Genomic DNA, 24,386 nt, shown 5'->3' with positions numbered 1-24,386 from the left:
TTAGATGTTCATGTCTGTATTTCATTAATGTAATTGGAGTATGAAATTGACACTGTTCATTTGTCTTTATATCAGATTTCCAGCCTTCACACATTTTCTCATTTTGTCTTTAGTGAAGCACGGGTATTTACAAATTAAGTGGTGGTTGGCGGAGGTCTCGATCGAGGAGTGATGGGGGGCATCGATTGGGACTGTTGAGTGGCGGAGAGGAGGTCCGGGTCCGGGGGAAATGGTGGAAGGTGAATGATAGGGTGGAGGGAAGAGGGATTGATCCTGGGGTAAGGAGGATTGTGTGGCCATTCCTATGCTTGGGGATGTAGTGTGATACTAAGATAGTGATGAAGTGGGCCTGGGGATAGTGGCAGCGGTCTCAGTGGGAGGGGGTAAGGGGTCTGCAGAGAGCTGTTGAAGCTTGCGGAGGGGTAGATCGGAGGCCCAGTAAGGGCGAGGGAGGCGTCCCAGTTGTAGGGGGAGGGGACTGGAGAAATGGAGGCCTGAACTTGGGAAAGACAGCCAGAAATTCCAAAGTTTATTTTAAACTTCTCACTCATTATCACCAAACCCAAACCTTACCATTTTTAGGGGGCATAAAATTCTCTTATTTGGTACAAATATGTGGTAGCTGGGCTAAGCCCCTGGAAAATGTTGGTTTGATCTCATCTGGATATTTCTGGACATTATACTTGATGGGAAATATAATAGCTTTCCCAATAATTAGTTGGAAGAGATTTCTACATTCAGCGCTGAATATTGGACAAGCAGGACTGTCCCACTGATGAGTTTGAATGCAGTACCATCCAGCACATAGCCTTCCTGCCTGGGCCCTCTGAGGTTTTATGGGGTTGTACGGTGGGTTTGGGAGCTTTCAGATAGTCTGTCCAGCCTTAGGCAAACTTGAATCCTAAAATGGCAGTTAATGGCCACTTAAGAATGTCATCCCCCTCCCCGCTGATATTTTGCCCATGGTAGTAATAGGACCATGCCGCGATGGAAGTCCAGCAGTTTTAGCTGTGCGGGGCTTGTGTCAGGTAGGGTAGGAGTGAGGCCTCCTCTCTGGGCCCCCAGGCCCCATCAGAGGCATTCCTCCAAAATGTCATTCCCCACTTTTTAACTATTCCCACTGGTGTTCGAGCCCCCCCCCCCCCCCCCCCCCCAACCACCAACTCCCACTTCATGCCACCAAGGCCCCTAACCCTGTATTTACCTGAGCTGCTCAGCATGGTGGGACTGCCTGTCGTCTCGGAGGTGAACAAGCACTCCCACTGCCCAGTGCTTGTGGGAGCGCTGTTCATTGCTGGTTCAACATTGCACTGAGGAGCCCAGCTAAATCTGGTGTCCAGGATCTCGGCGCAGGGATGTTGTGGTGGTGCCCAGTTCAAGAGGTCAGGCGGCACATTTAAAGAAGTGGTAATGGATATTTGTATGGAAGAGCCTCCAATGGGCACAGGGGCCTGCAAAGGAGGTACAACATCTCCTCCTCCTCCAGCCTCTGTCTGACACAATGCCATGCAGCCAAAGTTGCAGATAATATACCAGAGCTGGTGGGGTGACACCCTTAAGTGACAATTACTTGAGTGGGCTGTCAGATATTTCTCTTGTCATCTGTAATTCTTCAGACACGTCACGAAGTGGAGAGGTAGGTGGCCTGCTGCATTTTATGTGTCCATCCCATCTTCAAATTTGCTGGTGGGGAACTGTCAAATTCAGGCAATTTAGCCTGGCCAATCCACCTAACCTGCAAATCTCTGGACTGTGGGAAGAAACCGGAGCACCCGGAGGAAACCCATGCTGAAATAGGGAGAACACATACTCCACACACAAGCTGAGTCCCGGGTGCCGTGAGGCAGCAGTGCTTACCACTCTGCCACCATGCCGCCCTTGACTGAGACTTTTTTAACCTTTGGATTGCTTGGCAAAATGTAGCATCAATATAATGTCACTCCATTGGCATGAGGCAAAATTATCTTTCCATTTTGTATTACTTGTACCAGTGCTGACTCATGTATTTGAATCAAATGTGTTGTACTTTCCTATAATTGTTTAATATGTACCATCTTTCATTCATTTTATCTGATGAAATTGTTTGTCATTCACTTGTTAGGAGAATTGCATTGGTGTCCCAGCTTCATCAGTTCAACTGCCTACTTTCAAGTGCAGTAATTTGTTTTTACCTTGATGCAGTGAAGAATGATGAATATTATTTTAACAATTAATCCTGCACAGCCCCAACTTTTACAGGTGCACCATAGAAAGCATCCTATCTGGCTGCATCACAGCCTGGTATGGCAAATGCTCGGCCCAAGACCAGAAGAAACTAAAGAGGGTCGGGAACACCGCCCAGTCCATCACACAAACCCACCTCCCATCCATTGACTCTGTCTACATCTCCTGCCTTGGGCAAGCGGGCAGCGTAATCAAAGACCCCTCCCACCCGGCTTACTCACTCTTCCAACTTTTTCCATCAGGCAGGAGATACAAAGGTCTGAGAACACGCACAAACAGACTTAAAAACAGCTTCTTCCCGCTGTTACCAGACTCCTAAACGATCCTCTTCTGGACTGATCTGATTGCTTCACACATCTTCACTACCAAGTAGTATTACACCCCTGCATGTTTCACCTGATGCCTGTGTCTATGTATTTACTTTGTGCATTTTATGTTTGCCCTGTTATGTATTTTCTTTTCATGTGTGGAATGATCTGTCTGAGCTGCACGCAGAACAACACTGTACCTCTGCACACATGGCAATAAACAAATCCAACCCAGTCAAAGTTTGGCAAAATTGTGCGGACCTTGCCACTTCAAATTTTGATTTGAGGCACCACAATGATTGTTGATTCCTGCTGCTCCCTATAAAGTATGAGTTGAGTGAGAAACGTGTGTCTGGAAGTGTGAGTGAAATGGTTAGGATCTCACCAACAGTGAGATTATGCCTCAGGCATTTGTTTTACATTTAAACCTGATTTGCAATTTAATATGTGTCATACAGCGGAATAACTCGGAGCTTAGAAAATAGGTTCAGTGCTATTTTCTATCTTGATGTGTTGTTATGTGGGTCACTGATACTGTACACAAGAATCTAAAAAAAATACAGATGAGAAAACTCTGTTGGGGAACCTAAGTACATCCCTGTCTTGACTCGGCACACTGTCTTCTGCATCTCCTCAGTAATTTTGCCTCTGCTATCCTGCATGACACATTTTCATCTCTCTCAGTAAATAGGTTTTTCCCACCCACACAGTGACGGGGAAAATTTAATTGATGTAGCTCCTTTCAATTTCTCACGGTGCCCCAAAGCACACCACAGCCAATAAATTACTTATGAAGTCTTGTCACTGTGTTTTTAAAAAAATTTAGACTACCCAATTCATTTTTCCCATTAAGGGGCAATGTAGCATGGCCAATCCACCTACCCTGCACATCGTTTTGGGTTGTGGAGGCGAAAACCATGTAAACACGGGGAGAATGTGCAAACTCCACACGGACAGTGACCCAGAGCCGGGATCGAACCGGGTACCTAGGCGCCATGAGGCTGCAGTGCTGCCCACTGCTCCACTATGCTGCCCGAAGTCTTGTCACTGTTATTATGTAGGAAAGTGTTCAACTTATACATACATGCACAGCAGGGTCCAATGAGAACGATAGGATAAATGAGAAGAGAATCTGTTTTTGCTGAGGGATGAATATTGGCTGGCTGGCATTTACTCGCGTAGGATCTTCCAGTCCCCCCGAAGTCCAGGCCGCTTTGCGTGGCTCACTCGTTCCACTGCGGGGTTCACCTTTGGTGGGACTGGTAAAATCCCGCAGGCGGGAAGGGCCGGGAATTCCCCTTCTCAATTTGTGGTTGCTTGTGGCTTTTATTTTTGTTTTATTGCCCAGCAATCTGGCCACGGGGCAAAGGCCTTTTAATGCTTGAAACAAAAACAGAGGAAGCTGGGAATGCTCAGCAGGTCTGCCGACTCCGATTGAGTTGTGATTACGCTTCATCAGAACTGAGGAAAGAAAGGAGGGTCATCACAACCTGAAATGTCTGACCTGCTGTGTAAGTCCAGCATATTCTGTGTTTCTTCCAGATTTCCAAGATCCAAAAGTATTTTTGCTCACAAAACATGATGGCACGAACATAAAAGCACCATTGGATGTAGTGGAAACAAATAGAGTGATAATTAAATTAAATGAAAATCGTTTATTTTCACAAGTAGGCTTCAATGAAGTTACTGTGAAAAGCCCCTAGTCGCCACATTCCGGCGCCTATTCGGGGAGGCTGTTACGGGAATTGAACCGTGCTGCTGGCCTGCGTTGGTCTGCTTTCAAAGCCAGCGATTTAGCCCAGTGTGCTAAACAGCCCCTGATACCAAGTTTGCTGTACAAAAGGCTGTGGCTTATCATGTGAAGGCAAGAATAAGGGGGTTGATGTAAAAGACAACGTTTATGTCAAGTGAGGTTTAACATTTTTGAAGTGCCATGTCTAGTGACTGTTAGTAACTTTTAGAATGGTAGTAATCTCTTTACTTAAACAATAGTTCCTCACAGTTTTTAATTTTTTTTTAATCTGCTGGTTTTGAGATGGGTTTTGATGCTGTCTTCAGGTAATGTAAGTGCAAATGATTAATGAGGCAAAGTTTGAAAAATCAATTAATTTCCCAGCGACGTGCATTTTGTCAGCAAATTTGACAAATGTACAGTTAGTTTTTTTGAAGGAAAGTCTTGTAATTGCAGAGCGCCTTATCACACCTTTCAAATGTCTCCAGGCATTACATCTACAAAGACTTACTTTTGGCTGTTATTATGTCCATTATATTATTGTGGCCCTCACATTGCACAGATCCCTTGAATGGCTGTGAGATGATTAAGCAGTAATCTGTTTTTTGTGTTGGATGTTGAAGCAAGAGTACAAAGAGGGGTCATTGTTCTTCACCTATTAATCCCGTCCAGAATCACCAGGAAAAGTTAATGGGGTTTAATGTGTCAGGCTCTGACTCGATCAGTTTATTTCAGCTTCCCTTCCAATATCTGCTTTTGTGCTTTACAAATTAATTTCCTATTTGGTGGTGTGCTCTGGTCCAGATGCACTAAATCTCTCAAGCTCACTTGTTGACAAACTCTCTTATATCCACAAAAGAACTTTGTTCCAATAAGATCTATCATCTGAGGAATCTCTGAAGATACAGCACTCAGTAACGCTCCCGAGAGTAGCGAGTTCAAGTGCTAGAGTGGGACTAACTTTTTGGTTCATCTGAGTCAGTGGGTTATAGGTTTCAACGCTGTTCCAGAAAATGAACCAGGGTGACATCGCAACTCAGCCCACAAGAAACACCCCATTATGTTGGGGTGTTTTTGCGAACAGCTGTGTCACTGACGTTCTCTGTGCATGTTAATGTGAATGATCCAGTGATGCCTTTGAAGTAGTGCAAGTATGCCTGCCAGTATCCCGGCCAGCTTTCTGACCTCAGCCCACCATTAGGTTGAAAAACAGTTGACGTGATAGTTGGATTGGATTGGATTTGTTTTGTTGTCACATGTACCGAGGTACAGTGAAAAGTATTGTTCTGCGTACAGTCCAGACAGATCATTCCATATATTAAAAAAAAAAGGACATACATATATACACAATGTAAATACATAGGCAGAGGCAATGGGTGAAGCATACGGAGCACAGTACTACTCAGTAGAGAAGATGTGTGAAGAGATCAGTTCAGTCCATAAGAGAGTCCTTCAGGAGTCTGGTAACAGTGGGGAAGAAGCTGTTTTTTTTTCATAGAATGTACAGTGCAGAAGGAGGCCATTCGGCCCATCGAGTCTGCAACAGCTCTTGGAAAGAGCATCGTACCCAAGGTCAACACCTCTACCCTATCCCCATAACCCAGTAACCCCACCCAACACTAAGGGCAATTTTGGACACCAAGGGCAATTTATGATGGCCAATCCACCTAACCTGCACATCTTTGGACTGTGGGAGGAAATCGGAGCACCCGGAGGAAACCCACGCACACACGGGGAGGATGTGCAGACTCCGCACAGACAGTGACCCAAGCCGGAATCGAACCTGGGACCCTGGAGCTGTGAAGCAATTGCACTATCCACAATGCTACCGTGCTGCCCTGAATCTTTTGCCCTGAATTTTGAATCTGTTCGTGCGTGTTCTCAGACTTTTGTATCTCATGCCCGATGGAAGAAGTTGGAAGTGAATAACCTGGTTGGGAGGGCCACAATAATATAATGGACATAATAACAGCCAAAAGAAGGTCTTTGATTATCTGCCCGCTTTCCCAAGGCAGCAGGAGGTATCGACCGAGTCAATGGATGGGAGACGATTTTGCGTGATGGACTGGGCTGTGTTCATGACTCTCTGTAGTTTCTTACATGTATCTTGTGTACTGTGGATGAGTCCCTGCTGCAAGTGTATGCAATATTTTGCTTATGTAACAGTGCCTATACTTCAAAAGTAATTTATTGATTTTCATGCATTTTGGAATGCCCTGAGGAAGGCAAGCATGGTACAAGTAGTTCTAATTCTAACTTTCAAAAGGAGATTGGATATATAATTGAAAAATATGAAAATGGTAGCATTATAGGAAAACAGCAGGGGAATGGAACTAACTGGATAGCTTTCTCAAAGAGACAGGAGGGGCAGAATGGACTCGATGGCTACCTTCTGTGCTATGCATTCCCTTGAGTTTGTGATTCATAAAATAAATATTATTTCTATGTATCGCATCGTGGATATCAGATCAAACTTTTGTGTGCAAAACAACTGACTATAAAAGTTTCTGCACATATGTGAAGAGGAAAACATAGAACATAGAACAGTACAGCACAGAACAGGCCCTTCGGCCCTCAATGTTGTGCCGAGCCATGATCACCCTACTCAAACCCACATATCCACAACCCAACCCCAAAAAGTTTGGTGAAGACAAATGTAGGTCCCTTACTGTCATAAACAGGGGAATGTATAATAGGGTACAAAGAAATGGCTGTGCAACTAAATATATACTTTGGTTCTTTCTTCACAAATGAGGACACAAATTAGATACCAGAAATGTTGGGGCATGCAGGGTTTAGTGAGAGGAAGGAATTGAAGGAGATCAAAATTAGTAGAGAAATGGTGTTGGGGAAATTTATGGGATTGAAGGCTGATAAATTCCCAATGGCCTGATAATCTACACCCCAGAGTACTTAAAGAAGTGGATCTAGAAATAGTGGATGCATTGGTGGTCATCTTCCAGGATTCTATATACTCTGAATAGAATCATAGAATCCCTACTGTGCTGAAGGAGGCCATTTGACCCATCGAGTCTACACCAACCCTATAAATGAGCACTCTGCCCATTTATAAATGTCCACCCCTACCTAAACCTGTAATCTCATAACCTAACCTGCAGATCACTGGACAGTAAGGTGCAATTTAACGAAGTTAAAGAGGGTGATCCAGCGAATGTGTTATATTTGGACTTTCAGAAGGCTTTGGACAAAGTCCCACATAAGAGATTAGTGTGTAAAAGGTAGCACAGTGGTTAGCACTGTTGCTTCACAGCACCAGGGACCTGGGTTTGATTCCCTGCTTGGGTCACTGTCTGTGCAGAGTCTGCATGTTCTCCCCGTGTCTACGTGGGTTTCCTCCAGGTGCTCCGGTTTCCTTCCACAAGTCCCGAAAGACATGCTTGTTAGGTGAATTGGACATTCTGAATTCTCCCTTGGTGTACCCAAAAAGACGCCCGAGAGTTGCGACTAGCGGATGTTCACAGTAACTTCATTGTTAATGTGAGCCTAATTGTGACACTAATAAAGATTATTATTGTTATAAAATTAAAGCACGTGAGATTAAGGGTAATGTATTGTGATGGATAGAAAACTGGCGGGCAGACAGGAAACAAAAAGTTGGAATTAATGGCTCTTTTTCAGATTGGTAGGCAACGACTAGTGGGCTACCAGGACCGATGCTTGGATCTCAAGCTATTCACAATATATATTAATGATTTAGATGAAGGAACAAAATGTAATATCTCCAAATTTATAGATGGCTCCCAGTTGGTCCGGTGTGATTTGGACAAGTTGAGTGAGTGAGCAAATGAAAGGCAGATGCAGTATAATTGGGAGAAATGCGAGGTTATCTAATTTGGTAGCAAAAACGAGAAGGCAAACTATTACCTGAAAGGCCATAAATTAGAACAGGGTAATGTGCAGCGAGACCTGGGTGTCCTCATACAGCAGTCACTGAAAGTAAGCATGCAGATACAGCAGGCGGTAAAGAAGGCAAATGGTATGCTGGCCTTCACAGCGATAGGGTTCAAGTACAGAGCAGGGATATCTTGCTGCAATTATACACGGCCTTGGTGAGGCCACACCTGGAATATTGTGTGCAGTTTTGGACTCCTTAACAGAAGAAGGATGTTCTTGCCCTAGAGGGAGTGCAGAGAAGGTTTACCAGACTGATTCATGGGATGACGGGATTGATGTACGAGGAGAGAATTAGTAAGGTTTGTGTTTGCTGGAGTTCAGAAGAATGATGGGGGATCTCATAGAAACCTATAAAGTTCTAACAGGACGAGACAGAGTAGATGCAGGAAGGATGTTCCCAATGGTGGGTGTGTCCAGAACCAGGCTCACAGTCTGAGGGTACCGGGTAGACCATTTAGGACAGAGATGAGGAGGGCAGCATGGTAGCATTGTGGATAGCACAATTGCTTCACAGCTCCAGGGTCCCAGGTTCTATTCCGGCTTGGGTCACTGTCTGTGCGGAGTCTGCACATCCTCCCCGTGTGTGCGAGGGTTTCCTCCGGGTGCTCCAGTTTCCTCCCATGGTCCAAAGATGTGCAGGTTAGGTGGATTGGCCATGATAAATTGCCCTTAGTGTTGGCTGGGGTTACGGGGATAGGGTGGAGGTGTTGACCTTGGGTAGGGTTCTCTTTCCAAGAGCCGGTGCAGACTCGATGGGCTGAATGGCCTCCTGCGCTGTAAATTCTTTGAAATAAAAAAAATTCCTTCACCCAGTGAGTGGTGAGCCTGTGAAATTCGTTACCACAGGAAGTAGTTGATGCCAAAAGCTTGTATGTTTTCAAGAATCATTCAGATATAGCACTTCAGGCGAAGGGGATCAAAGGATATGGGGGGAAAGCAGGATTAGGCTATTGAGTTGGATGACCTACGATGATAATGAATGGCTGCACAGGCTCGAAGGGCTGGATGGCCTCCTCCTGCTCCTATTTTTCTAGGTTTCTCAGACAGATTGTATTTTAGTCAAGAAGTGAGACCTTCAACACTTATTTTTGGCTGTAGTTGTTGGTTATGTTCGTATTGTCAGAATTGTTGATCATCAGCTGAAGATTTGCAGCAATCTTTGAGACCAGTTCATTTTGTGTGTGTGTATTAGATCCAACCAGCAGTGGAGCTGGTACAAACACCAATCATTTTGGGGAAAGTAGTACTATTGTTGCGGTAAGTAAGTGAAAATGGGAGTCCAGGACTGAAAATTCGAGCATATACTTGGGAGTGCGACAATCCAACTCATTTGAGTTCTCCCCCCTCGGGCATGGTCAGTTTCAATTGTACCCTATTCAGATGAAAGAATTAGTGCTATTTCTGCCAATAGCTAAAAGCTGTGCAGTGTTAAAATATTACTGGCAAAATTAACAGCTAGATGGATTATTTTATGATGCTTAAGAGGTATGAAATACTTGAGCATTTTCCTTAGTAGCTGTCTGTTTTATGTGCACTTAACAATGGCAACTATTATCAAAATGAATCATCAATAACATTGCACTAATTTGCACTGCAAAAGATCAGCAATCAATGCAGTGAATAATTAAAGTTAATTTCAAGCAACATTGTTTTATTCAAAGAATAAGATTTTCTTGTGTTACTATATGTGAGTAACATCATAAAAACCACATAAGTAGGTAGTATGGTTGCTTTTTCTAGAAAAGTGCATTCTTTAGAGAATCGATTTTCACCAAGTTTGTAATCAGATGAAATCTTACAATATTGGCAACACATAATGACGACAATGAATCCCTCCTTGATGTTAACAAATATGTAAGAACATATGATTAAAAAACAGTAATAAACCATCATGGGCTCCTTTAACGATCACAGAATTGTTATGGCACAGAGGAAGCCATTTGGCCCTAGATGTCTGCCATGCACGACCATCGTCTGCCTTCCCCTTTGAGATGGAGAGCTGACTGGTGATGGTTTAACCTGCGGATCACCACATATCAGGCGAGGGACAAGTTTGAGAAGGTAGGGCCTCCATTAATGACCTCAGCGAGTACGGGAATTGAACCCACGTTGCTGGCCTTGTTCTGCATCACTAATCAGCTGTCTAGCCCACTGAGCTAAACACTAGCTCTCCAAACACGCATCATGATTCAGTGCCATTTCCTTGCCTTTTCACTGTATCTAATGGTCTCTTGAATGCCACAATTAAACCTGCCTCCACCCCACTGCCAGGCAGTGCATTCCAGATCCAAGCTGCTCGCTGTGTGGAAAAGGTTTTTTCTTGCAACATATTTGCTTCTTTTGCAAATCACCTTAAATCTATGCCCTGTTGTTTCTGACCCTTTTACAAGCAGGAATAGTTTCTCCCTGTCTACTCTGTCCAGCCCCCTCATTATTTTTAACACCTCTATCAAATCTCCTCTTAGACATTTTCTCTTCAAGAACAGTCCCAACCTCTTCAATCTATCCTCCCCCTTGGTCACCGTGTGTGTTAGGTGATGCAAGATCATACAACAACCTCTGAACCAGTAGTGATATTAACTCGATGCGGAAACAAAAAAGTCTATTTTTAAAAAAAATCCATTTCTAAATTCAGCCGAAACCTTGGGAAATACATCCACGACTCCCTCACGGAATTGCCTCGATAGAATGGTTATATATGAGACATTAACTGACTGAGATGAGGAAAAATAGGTATGACTCAATTATTTCAAGTATATCCTGTACTTGATTCTGAGCATTGCTTTCCAATTTGTCCTTACTAGCATAACATAGAACATATAACATAGAAAAATACAGCACAGAACCGGCCATTCGGCCCACAATGTTGTGTCGAACTTTTGTCCTCAATTAAGAACAAATTAATTTACACCCCATCATTCTACCGTAATCCATGTACCTATCCAATAGCTGCTTGAAGGTCCCTAATGTGTCCGACTAAACTACTTCCACAGGCAGTGCATTGTATGCCCCCACTACTCTCTGGGTAAAGAACCTACCTCTGACATCCCCCCTATATCTTCCATCATTCACCTTAAATTTATGTCCCATTGTAATGGTTTGTTCCACCTGGTGAAAAAGTCTTTGACTGTCTACTCTATCTATTCCCCTGAAGGCTAGATAGTGCCAATAAAAATCACTTCCATCTATTGTACCAGCACAAGAGGTCACAAACATTCTACCGAACTATTATCTCAAAGCCTTCAATAGCCTGCCTAAAAGCTGTCCAGAGCCTCTTCACATTTTGACTCCTCTACTTGCACTGTCTCACTCAATTGGTTAATCCACATATTCATCACCCTCTGCTTGAAGAAGTTATATTGCAACTGTTCAGCATGTTAGTCTTTTCTCGGATCCATGTTCCCTGGATCCAAATCTTATATTCATATTGAACATTACTCTGAGATCCAGATGTGTTATTCTCATTATGAAAATAGATACCTTCTATTACAGGTGAAATGGCTAGTTTCAATTATTACCTTGGTTGCGTTTTTGTGTGTTGTCTCTAGTGTCTCGCCATATGGTATCCAAGATTAGTGCTTCACATAAACTAATTCTTACTTCCTGGGATCTGTGCTCTGTCTCAGCATTATGGCATCCAGTTTGTCTTTTTCATCACCTTTGTGCTGCTGGTTTAAAGAATTTTCCCCCACAATATCCTCCAAATCCTTTTCTAATGTAAACTGTTCCTATTAATTTTGTGCTATTAATTTTCTACTGCAGCTTCATAACTTTGCATTTCTCTGCCTTAAAGAATATCTTCCAATGTTGCGGCCTGACTTTCCAATCTGACAGATCTCTAAAATAGTCAACTTGTTCCTCTTCTCTTCACGATAGCATTCCCTTCCAATATCTGAATTCATGACATTCACAAACATGAAGAGCTTTGTTTAATTCTTCAATATATATTGAAGGAAAAAAGACATCCCACCATCACATCTTTCTACATTGGCACAGCTCGCCAAACAGCCACTTTTTCCATCTTCTGACTCAACTAGTTTGTTCCCACTTGAGGATCAAGCATTTTGTTTGAATCTGGGAACATTCTTTCCTGTACAATGATGTATCAAAGACTCTGCTGAGAATTATTAGTGTGAGTTCATTAATTCAACTGAGTTTCCAATGTCAGCTAACTCTGTTTCAACTTTACGGTAAAGAAGGATGCCATTTAGGGGCAGCACGGTGGCGCAGTGGGTTAGCCCTGCTGCCTCACGGCGCCGAGGTCCCAGGTTCGATCCTGGCTCTGGGTCACTGTCCATGTGGAGTTTGCACAGTCTCCCCGTGTCTGCGTGGGTTTCACCCCCACAACCCAAAGATGTGTCGGGTAGGCGGATTGGCCACCCTAAATTGCCCCTTAATTGGAAAAAAATGAATTGGTACTCTAAATTTATTTATTTTTTTTAAATAGAAGGAGGCCATTTGACGCATCAAGTCCTTGCTGGCTCTCTGTCAAGTCATTTAATCAGCCCCCTTTCCCTGTACCTCTGCAATATTTCCTGCCAGGCTGTTCCCAATTTCCTTTGGAAATCATTAATTGTCTCCACTCCCACCAACCTTGTAGGCAGCAGCAGGTTTTAGGTAATTTCTACTCATGTAATTAAGTTCTTCCTCTCATTCCCTCCTGTCTCGTTTTGACATCAAATAAGTTGAACAGCTTTTGTCGATCCCATTTAATCATGTCATAATATTATTTACCTCTGTCAGATCTCCCCCAATCTCCTTTGCACCAAGGAAAATAACCCAAGCCTTTCCAAACTAACTTTGAGGCTAAATTCCTCATCTCTGGAGCCATTGTGCAAAATCTTCTCTGTACCCTGTCAAGGGCCTTCACATCCTCTTTAAAGTGTAGTGATCACAACTGAACACAATGCTCTAGTGGCCTAACTAGAGCTTTATAGAGATCAGCATAGCCCAGCTTTTGTACTCCAATACCTCCATTGACAAAGACCAAGATCCCATATGCTTTGCAAACTGCTCTCTCAGTATGCCCTGCCATTCTCAAAGATATGTGGCCCCTCTGTCACTCTTAAAGCTGAGCCATTAAGTGTCGCTGGCCTCTCCCTGTCTCTTCTGCAAAAATGCATCACCTCATTTTTTTGGAGTGAATTCCTTCTGCCACTTATCTGCTCTCCTATTTCTGTACAGGTGGAATATAATCCTCACTGTTTGCCTCATCTCCAAATTTCCAATAATCGGCAAATTTTAAAATGTTACTCTACATTCCAAAATCCAAGTCATATATATTTATATGTGTGAATGTATATAAAAATACATATATAAAACAGTGAACTTGGTACTGACCCTTTAGACTGAAAAATAAATATTTACCTTGAATCGCTGTTTCCTGTCCTTAAGCCATTTTTTTCTGCGAGCTGATGCTGAACTGCATTCCCTTCATCAACTTTCTGTGCTACTTCATCAAAAACTTTTCAATTACATCCGTCAAACATGATCGACCTTTACAAATTGGTGCTGGTTATTGTTAACTAACTCAAACCTCCCCGAGCATCTGTTACTATTATTTCTGAACTGATGCTAAATTGACCAGCCTGTGGTTCATCACAATGTCCTCATATTATTTTGTGAATAAGAGTGGCACATTTGCAACTTTCTAATTCTCTGGCACCTGCCTATATCTGGGGAAAGATTAGATGATTCTGGCAAACCCTTCCGCTATCTCCGTCCTGATTTTATTTAACAACCTGGAAGTAAGCCATCCAGAGCAAGTAACTGATCCGCTCTTAAGCATAGTGGTCCTTTTGAGTTCACCCTGCCTATCCGTTTTCATCTCATCCATTACCTCCTATTTCTATTTCTGCTGATATTTTATCAGCATCCTCTTCCTTAGTAAACATCAATACAAAGTATACATTACGTATTCTAGCCTTGCCCTGTGCATCTGAACATGTATCACCTTCTTTGTCTCTAGGCTGCCTATTTCCTCTTACTATCCAATTACTAGTTAAATTTCAGTGGAAGATCTCTGGGTTCCCTTTTCTATTTACTGCCATTCCATTCTCATTTTATCTCTTTGTTCGTCTTAGAATTCTCCTCTTCACTTCTCTCAGCTTGCTACATCTGCCATGGTTCTCACTTGAAGAATTCACCAGACATGCATCATACATCCTCTTTATTTGCTTCATTGTACACTCACTCTCTCTCCTCATGGGAGGAGTCTTTGTGTTGGTCCCCCTGGCTTTCCTGCTTGTTGGCCTGACATATCTCTTCCTTAAAGATCACCCATTGTTCCGTTGCAGCTTTCTCAGTCAAACATTGGTTCAGTTTTACCCTGGCTGGATCTCTTGACCCATTTCTATGGCACCAAATCCAGCAAACCCTCCTTTCCGTTTGAGTCAAGACCATGCTGGTCAATTCCATTTTGGAAATTCCTGCTCCTCGTTACTCAATCTCCTTATCCCAATTGATATTTGGGGAATTAAAGTCCACTCAAGTTTTGTACATCTCTGATTTCCTTACAAATTTTCTCCCCCAGCTTTTCTCTGACAATTTAGAGGCCTATACAATACCTCCAGTAGAGTGATCAAACCCTTGTGATAGAGTCCTAGAATCATACAGCAGAGAAAAGGCCCTTCGGTCCATCGAGCCTGTGCCAGCCAAGAACACCACCTAACCGTTTTCATCCCGTTTCCCAGCACTTGGCCCATAGCCTTATATGTTTTAGGATCGCAACCCTCTGGAAGAGCACCCTATCTAGGCTCAATCCCCTGCCCTATCCCCGTAACCCCATGTCACCTCCACATCTTTTGGACACTAAGGGACAATTTAGCCAATCCACCTAACCTGCACATCTTTGGACTGTGGAAGGAAACCGAAGCACCCGGAGGAAACTCACATAACCGTGGGGAAAAGGGTGCAAACTCCACACAGTCACAATTGAACACGGGTCCCTGGCTATCCTCCTCACTATTTACCCCCCCCACCACCAATTTTTAGATCACCCTCCTACATTCAAATCTAAATCATTTATATATTTGCTTCTCAACTCTTAATAAAATGGATTCCACCCTTGCCCTTTTGAGCACTCTTTCCAATGCTGCGATATGTTCCATCATCAATACTGCCACCCCGCCTCCCCTTTGCTGTCTTTGCTGAACACTTTGCATTATAAAGATTAAAAACCCAATCCTCATAATTTTGATTTATCTCCCTCTTATAAAGCTATGCTTTTTTAAAAAACCACACTGTGGCTGGAATTCTCTGACCGTTGGGATTGTCTTTTCCTTCCAGCAGCACACCCCCGCTCATGGATTTCCGGGCGGAGTGGGGTGGTTTCAATGGGAAATCCAGTTGACAAGTGGCAGGAATAGTGAATCCTGCCACCAGCAAACGGTGCACCGCCGATAAACACGTGGCTGGGGCTCGGAGAATCCCGCCCCATATTTCCTGTGACGCCTCACTATCTTCAGGATCATTCATGTTACTTTAGCAATCATTATATGTCAAGCCACATGACTATAGTTATTCTTTTATGTTTTCATTACATAAGCTGCCACCACATTTGCACCTCTGCACTGCACCTTGATACACCCGTTGTGTTTAGCAATTCTCTTCAAATATCTTCGAATGCGCTTGATCTGCCATCTCTTTTAAGGACATGTTCCAGGGTTTCTTGCAATTAGTTAGCATGCTTTCTGGCTAATGTCAACTTTTTTTTTCTTCTTTTTGCCCTTTAAATTGTAATTGTGTATGTGAACAATCATCCTCGGACTAATTTGTAAATGTTGACACAAAGATGTAATTAAGGACTTTGTTGATTCTGTGCTCATTAGTTATAATGTCCACCATCATGCCCTAGGGGGTCTCAGTGCTTCACTGTTTCATTTGTCAACTGTTTTTCTTGCATATATTTAAATCAATCTTTCACACCTTTTAAATATTTGCTGTGGGCCTAATCTCTTTAACTATTATGGAACCTCCTAGTCAATGCCTTGAAGTTTTTGTTTACCTTTTTGTATACTCATCCATCTTTTAATTGCTCCTTCATGATCATCCAAGACTTTTATCCCTTTTTACTTCTCTTGTTTCCCACATTAGTTTCCTATCTGCTCTAAAGCGTTTATTACTCACTGAAATATATTTATTCTTCTACTTGAATTGCATACATGTCTCATGTATCAGTCTATGCAATTCATTCTCTCCTCAGGCCCTTCAGATGAGCCTTTTTGAAGTTGAAGCCTTTTCTGTTCTCTTTTCTTCTCTCACATAAATCTGAATTCAAATTCCAGTTAATTGCGCTCATTGTCGTTCAGCCATTTTCTTGATTTTACCTTGCTGCCGCTCCGTGACTTCTGAGTTTACGATTATTCCATTCAAGTTATATTTTTCCATGACTGTAAGCGATATAAGAGTCCGTAATTAATAGTAATTCACTTTTCGATTCCCAGTGCTGTCTTCACAATTAATGCAGGCAAATTGAAATTCCTGTCCTGATCATATTAGCTTCCTTAATCTCTCTGATTAAATGTTACGTGGCCTAAAACAAAATTCTGTAACACTGTCCTTTGCTGAATTCAAGACTCGGGTGTGTTTTCTTAGTTGCATTAATTAATCCATTTTTTAAAAATATTCTGACAAGGGATCTGGGTGCTGCCTCATTTTTTTTCTGCCCATTCCGAAATTGTCCTTGAGAGCAGTTGAGAGTCAATCATATGTTGGCCAGGCCGGGTCAGGATGGAGATTTCCTTCACTAAAGGACTTTAAGGACCCACGGGAAGTACCACTTTAAGGCGGCATGGTAGCACAGTAGTTAGCACTATTTCTTCACAGTATCAGGGTCCCGGGTTCATTTCCTGCTTGGGTGACTGTGCGGAGTTTGCACATTCTCCCCATGCCTGCGTGGGTTTCCTCCAGGATCTCCGGTTCTCTCCCACAAGTCCTGAAAGACGTGCTTGTCAGGTGAATTATACATTCTGAATTCTCCCTCTGTGTACCCGAACAGGCGCCGGAGTGGGGCGACTAGGGACTTTTCACAGTAAGGTCAATGCAGTTTTAATGTAAGCCTACTCGTGACAATAATAACTATTATTATTATTAAATTTGTTTTTACAACAATCGGTAGCAGTTTCACGGTGGCCATTACTGAGGTGAACATTCAATTCCAGATTCAATTAATTGAATTTAAATTATTACTTGGTGCTGTGACAGGATTTGCACCCATTTCCTGGAGCTCCTCTGGATTACCACTGGGCTGCCATCACACTCAAAGTTACCCAAATAATAATTACCCCAATAATAACTGCAGCAAAGATTTCATAATTTCAAGCACAACTCTGGTTTTGACAGAATTGATGTTGGTTTTAAAGACATTAAACCTGAATTAGGCCTCCACAAAAACTGACCTTACTCACAGGGTGAATTAACCACCACTAGGGAGGTTTATGCTCATAGAGGTAATTTGCAGGACTCCAGAAAGGCTCCCAAAATTAAGGTATCTCTATTGACATTGATACGCACTGCTATGCCCCAATTTATCTGGACAATATGTTCATGTTTCTTTAAAAAAAAGTCAAGATCAGTAACTTAAAAGTGGGTTAATCGCAGATGGTGGATTGACCCTGATTTTAAATGCTTTTATTGTGCTAGTAAGCTCATTTTTAGCCGCATTAGTCAAATTTCACCAGGTTACCACTCTTGAATATATCAAGCAATATATTTAAAGCAATATTTTTTGAAGTAATAACCCTGCGCAACTGTGCTGGTTCATGAAAGATTTTGCTTGTTCCAATATGTAAATGAGATTGAGCAGATGTTTGAGGAAAAGTGCAAAATATGAGGAATTTTGGATGAATTTAGGCCTGTGTGGCTGACTATAATGAAAATGGAATGGGAGTTTTAGAATTGAGATCAAGGACAGCATTTTTCCAAAACATAGCAAAGTGTCAAGTTCGGACTGAAAACCAGCACGTTAGAAGCACCTCGGTTTTCTCTCCTGATCTCTGACATTTTGTCAAAGAAAAGCGTGTTTTGCGCCATCACTCTGAGGAGGCAGGGCCTCATAGAGCCAGCAGGCACGGCTCTACGGAGATCAGGGCACCCTTTAAAAAGTGCACTCCAATCTGAACGTGAGCCTTGACAAGGAGTGTTGGCGGGTGATTCAGCTGTGGAGTGCCTCCCAATTGTCCCCAATTCTCTTCCTACCCAAAATCCACAACAGGTTGACCGGAGGCACTGGATAGTCAAGAGCAGGGCAATCCCGGCTGGATTTGACTGACTTTAGCCCAGTAACTGGGGGGGGGGGGGGGGGGGGAAATCATAGCAGCACTTGTCGAGGATCAGTATGGGGACCGGTATTTGAAATGGAGACATTATCAGGGTCATAATCTCAGAGTACCACTGGTACCACCGGTGCATTTCTTACCTGTTATTTAAAGAGTTATTTATTATTCAAGTTCCACATTTATTTTGCAGGTTTAAATGTCTATGAAGTCTAAAGCACACACAATCTCCTCTTTTTACAGAAAGTGGCTGAGAGGTCCAGAGCATTGCTTCCTGCAGCACAGAAAAACAGGCAGGTATGTGGATTTGTTTGCTTTGCAATTTTGCACATGGCAATCCCAATTGGAAAAATGCCGTTACACAAATGAAAAGCTTGCCGTTCACACCATCAGCCCCATTCTTACAATTTTTGGCTGCTTGCTGCTGACTGAGTGACTCTATTAGCAGAGAAGTTAATTCCTGGAGAGGGCTGTGTGAAAAGTAGCAGTTTTCAGAAATTGGAAATGAAAAACTGATTCCAGTGAGCTATTTCTGGAACTCCTTTTTACTGGTCAGGTTTACAACAGCCTGCCTCCTCTTCAGACCATTGTGGTTAACTATTCCATGGCAACCAATTTGTGTCACTGGATCTTCAAATCAAAAGCGACATTAAAACTCCCGTGGTTTTTGCAAAGTGATCAGAAGTGTTTATCTTATCAGTTGATTTTTTTTTCTTGAACAGAAGATATTCTTGACTCTTCTATTGTTTCACTGGTTTGTAGAATAAATCCGCTGTAGCTGTCTCTTGCTTCACCCCAAAGCAATTGCCAGAGTGCTTACAAATGCAATTTGTCATATCTCAAGCAAGTTAATTGCTAGTTCTCAAAAAATAAAGTATTTTGAACATTTTGTTGTTGTTTCCACTGTTCATTTTAGCTATTACATTGCTCCAGTAAATGCATGATAGTATGCCCTGCTGCTGTGATTTCTGCTGAAAACTGTCTCTCCCAGCCAACACCGATCAATTTCACATGAAATATTATTGTCACATTGGTCTTGTTAACAACAAAGTGAGCTTATGGCTGGCCAGCAGATGAGTCATGCCAACAAAAAGTGCACGGGTCGGCATGATTTCATTTGCATTGGCGGATCTCGTAAGGTCATTCGACTTGTTTAGCCGCTGTTAGTGTCTACACTATGGGGAAGGGGGCACTGACTGAGCCATCTGCATTCTTGCCGCCTACGCTGTCATCTTCTGGACCTCACTCCCTTGGTGCCAAAGAAAAACTGGTCTCCCTTTTCCCTTGGTTATCTCGGGAGAATATCTACAGAATTATCTGAAAATCTGGGGGTGTTGGCCACAGCCTGAACCACGATAAACCGTCATCTATAATAGCAAATCACCATTTTAAACAAGCATGTGTCCAAACTGGTTACAATGAATAAACAGCCCGGGAAACATACTTCCGAACAATCAACTAAACAGTCTGTACAGATTTTCCCCTTTTTCACCCCCCCTCCCCCTTTCCCACGCCGAACAGCCCCTCAAACACGGTCACACACATCCCCCACCTTTCCTTAACTCACATTTTATCTTCTCTAACCGCAGGAAATCGTACAGGTCACCCAACCAAGCCGCTAGCCGGTGGTGATGCAGACCGCTACACCAGCAAAATTAGCTGCCGAAAATTGGAAAGGCGAAGGCCACGAAATGAAATGAAGCGAAATGAAATGAAATAATAATCGCTTATTGTCACGAGTAGGCTTCAATGAAGTTACTGTGAAAAGCCCCTAGTCGCCACATTCCGGCACCTCTTCGGGGAGGCTGGTACGGGAATTGAACCGTGCTGCTGGCCTGCCTTGGTCTGCTTTAAAAGCCAGCGATTTAGCCCAGTGTGCTAAACCAGCCCCTCATCGGCCTTCCTCTCCATCAGCTCCGGCTTCTGTGAAACCCCAAATATCGCCACCAAAGAGTCCGGGTCCACCGCACCATGCAGTGCCCTCGCTAACCGTGAACACTCCTGCCCAGAATCTTCCCAATTTTTTGCAACCCCAAAACATGTGCGTGTGATTCACTGGCCCCCACCCACACCTTTCACACTCATCTGCTACCCCGTGAAATAACCCATTCATTCTCACCCAAGTCATATGCACACTGTGCACCACCTTAAACTGTATCAGGCTCATCCTTGCACAAGAGGAGGTCCTGTTTACCCTATGCAGTGCCTCACTCCATACTCCCCAATTGATCTCCCCTCCCAACTCCGCTTCCCATTTCTCCTTGATCTTCACCACCCGCTCGCCTCCCTCCTCCAAAGCCACCTGCAAATATCCCCAATTTTTCCCTCCCCTTCTACATCCGGAAGCAGCAGTTGCTCCAGCAGGGTGTATCACAGAAACCTAGGGAACCGCCTCCAGACCTTTCGCACAAAGTCCCTAACCTGCCGATACCTGAACTCACTCCCCCTCAGCAGCTCTACCCTCTCCCTTAGCTCCTCCAGACTGCTGAACTCTTCCTCCAAATACAGAACCCTCACCTGGACCAGCCCCACTTCCCTCCACCTCCTGTATACACTATCCATCCCCCCCCCTGGCTTAAACCCATGATTCTCGCACAGCCGTATTAGCACCAACATCCCTTCCACCCTAATATGCCTCCTCAACTGATTCCATATCTTCACCATGGTCTACACCACCAGGCTCCCTGAATACCTCCTCGGAGCCAATGGAAATGCTGCCGTCACCATAGCCTTCAAACTAGACCCCCTACTGGATTCCTCCCCCAAGCTAACACACTCTACCCCTTCTCCTTCCTACCATTCGCTGCCCAATAATAATGAAGCAAGTTCGGCAGCACCAAACCCTCCTGCTACCTCTGCCTCTGTAACAGGTTTCTTCCCACCCTTGGCACCTTCCCTGCACATACAAAGCCAGAAATGATCGTGTCCACTTTCCGAAAGAGACCTTTGGTATAAAGATCAGAAGAGCTTGAAAGATAAACAAGAACCTTGGCAGAATATTCATTTTCACCACTTGGACCCTCCTCGCCAATGTTACGTGCAATGTATCCCACCTCTAAGATCCTCCCTAACCTCCTCCACCAGCTATGTTAAGTTCCACTAATGGAGCCCCGTCCATTCCGTCACCACCTGAATCCCCAAATACCTAAACCTATCCCTCACTACCATAAATGGCATCCCCCCCCGAAATTAGCCCGCTATGACAGCTCATTCACTGGGAATACCTCATTTTTCCTACATTCAGCTTGTACCCCGAGAACCCTCCAAACCTCCCCAGCAGGCCCATAATCCTTCCCATACTCTCCAACGGATCTGAAACATACAGCAAGAGGTCATCGGCATAGAGCGACACCCGATGCTCCCTCTGTCCCCTCATAATCCCCCGTCACTCTGCCGATCCCCTGAGAGCCATCGCCAATGGCTCTGTGGCCAGCGCAAACAGCAGCGGTGACAGCGGGCACCCCTGCCTCGTACCCCTGTGTAAGTCAAAGCTTTGTGAGCTCATATCATTCATCTTCACCCTCGCCCTTGGTGCCACATACAGCAACTGTACTCATGCCACAAATTTCAACCCAACCCCAAACCTTCCCAAAACCTCGAACAAGTACCACCACCCTACCCAATCAAATGACTTCTCCGCATCCATGGACACCACCAGCTCGGGTACCAGAGCCCCCGACGGATTCATCACCTCATTCAACAGCCGTCTTATATTACTCATAAGCGGGACACACTCCTCCATCCTCCCTGCCAACAACTCAGCCAATACTTTCACATCCATGTTCAATAGTGATATAGGCCTATATGACCCATATTCCACCGGGTCCTTCCCCTTTTTCGGGATTGGTGTGGTTACTGCTTGCGCCATCGTCTCCGGCAATTCCCTCTTCTCCAGTGCTCCATGAAATGCCCCAACTGGTCCATTGCAAATTCCTTATAAAATTCTGCCAGGTACCCATCCATCCCAGGGGCCTTCCCCAACTTCATGCACCTGATAATATTCAGCACCTCCCTCAGCCCCAGGGGCTCCTCCATTGCCTGCCTCTTTGCTTCCTCCACCTGGGGAAATTCCAGCTTGTTCAGAAACTGCCCCATGTCCCCCTCCTCTCCTCCCGGGTCTGCCTCATAAAGTCCCTGGTAGCACTCCCTAAATGCCTCATTTATATTCCCTGGCTCTGACACCCCATCCCCATCCCCAGTCCGTATTTTCAATATTTCCCTGGACGCAGCTTGCCTCTCCAAAGCTGGTGCGCCAGCATGCTGCTCGCCTTCTCCCCATACTCATATTGCACCCCCCTTGCCCTACGCAGTTGCCCTACCTCTCTCCCTGTTGTCAGCCTATCAAACTGCCCTTGCAACTTTTTCCTCCTCGCCAATCCACCACAGTTGACACCCTTGAATATTTCCTGTCCATCTCCACTATCTTGCTCACAAAACGGTCATGTTCCTTTCTCCTTTCCCTAACCACACGAGCCTTAAAGATAATAATTTCCTCCCCGGACCACTGCCTTCAGTGCCTCACAATAAATGGCCGCCGACACCGCCCCATTCTGATTCAACTTCACATAATCCTAAATCGGCAAAATCTCCATCTGCCAACAACCCCAAGTCAAACCTCACCCCGGCCTCTGCTCTTGTCCCAATCTAAACCGAATCTCCAGCCAGTGGGGTGCATGGTCCGAGATAACTATCCCCGCATATTCTGCCCCCTCCACCCCAACCAAAATCTCCCGACTCACTACAAAGTAATCAATCCTCGCATACACCTTATAGAGGTGTTCTGAAAGTGCCATGGATCCACCATACCCATCCTCTCCACAAACCCCACCAGCTCCCTAGCCATTCATACCCTCGCCATCGACCTGGGGCTCAACCTATCCACCCTTGGCTCTAGAACACAGCTAAAATCTCCTCCCATGATCAACTGGTGTGTGGCCAAACCCGGGATCGCTGTCAGCAACCCCCTCATGTAACCCACATCATCCCAATTTGGGGCATACATATTTACCAACACCACCGGTGCCCCTTACAATACCCCACCCACATTCACATAACTCCCACCGGATCCCTCACCTCCTTCGCACTCACAAATCCCATTTTTTTTGCTCATTAAAATCGCCACTCTCTTCTATTTTCAATCAAATCCTGAGTGAAAAACCTGCCCGACCCACCCCTTCCTTAACCTAACCTGGTCCTTCACTCACAGGTGCATCTCCTGCCGAAAGAGCACCCCCCCCCCCCCCCCCCCCCCCCCAGGTGCGCGAACACCCGCAACCTTTTAACCAGTCCATCCAGTCCACGGACGCTCCACGTTACCAGCCTTACCGGAGGCTTATGCCTCCAATTCCCTCTACCGTCCGTCATCTTCCCCACTTAACTCCTGCCCCTTTAATTCCACCTTATACCTAGCCCATCCCAGATCCCATTTGGCCCTTTTCCCCGCCCCTGACCATGTCATCGCTTACCCCATGCCACGCCGCAACAACCTCTTCTCCCCCCCCCCCCCCCCCCCCCCACACCCCCACACACACACACACACACACCCTCTCCTCCTCACCCCCTCCCACCTTCCCCTCTCCCGGCCACCTCTCTCGGAATTCTCCCCCACCACTTCACTTCTGTTCACCAGCATAACCTGCAAGTGCAGCAGCCCCTGCCCAAAGGCACTTACTAATGACCTCCCCTCCACTCCACCCCCCCTCCCCCCACTCCTCCTGTTGACCTTCCCCTCCCCCACCCAAACAAAGACTTCTCCTAAACTCCAGACGGCCTTCTCCAAAAGCAATAATACAAATGTTAAACATAAACATTCCCAGAAAACAGGAGGGGGGGATGGGAACATCCATTCCCACATAAACTTTCCACCCCTTACAATCTCAACAGTAAACAGCACACCCCCGACAAAAAAAGATTAACATTCCCCAATCCTTACCT

The 24,386-nt window shown here is 44.6% G+C and overlaps 1 protein-coding gene across 2 annotated transcripts in view; it reads left to right on the top strand.

Annotated features, from left to right (window-relative positions):
• The window catches only part of tsnare1 (T-SNARE Domain Containing 1), a 975,066-nt gene that overhangs the window by 632,731 nt on the left and 317,949 nt on the right, over positions 1 to 24,386 (top strand). For both annotated transcript variants that reach the window (XM_038808773.1, XM_038808772.1), the window contains exon 7: positions 18,696 to 18,749. In XM_038808773.1, the coding sequence (XP_038664701.1) occupies positions 18,696 to 18,749 (54 nt within the window). The remainder of the gene's footprint in view (positions 1 to 18,695; positions 18,750 to 24,386) is intronic.

The sequence above is a fragment of the Scyliorhinus canicula genome, chromosome 10 (genome assembly GCF_902713615.1).
Source record: "Scyliorhinus canicula chromosome 10, sScyCan1.1, whole genome shotgun sequence".
Lineage (NCBI taxonomy): Eukaryota > Metazoa > Chordata > Chondrichthyes > Carcharhiniformes > Scyliorhinidae > Scyliorhinus > Scyliorhinus canicula.
The sequence above is the reverse complement of the archived record's forward strand: the minus strand, read 5'-3'. Positions and strand labels throughout refer to the sequence as shown.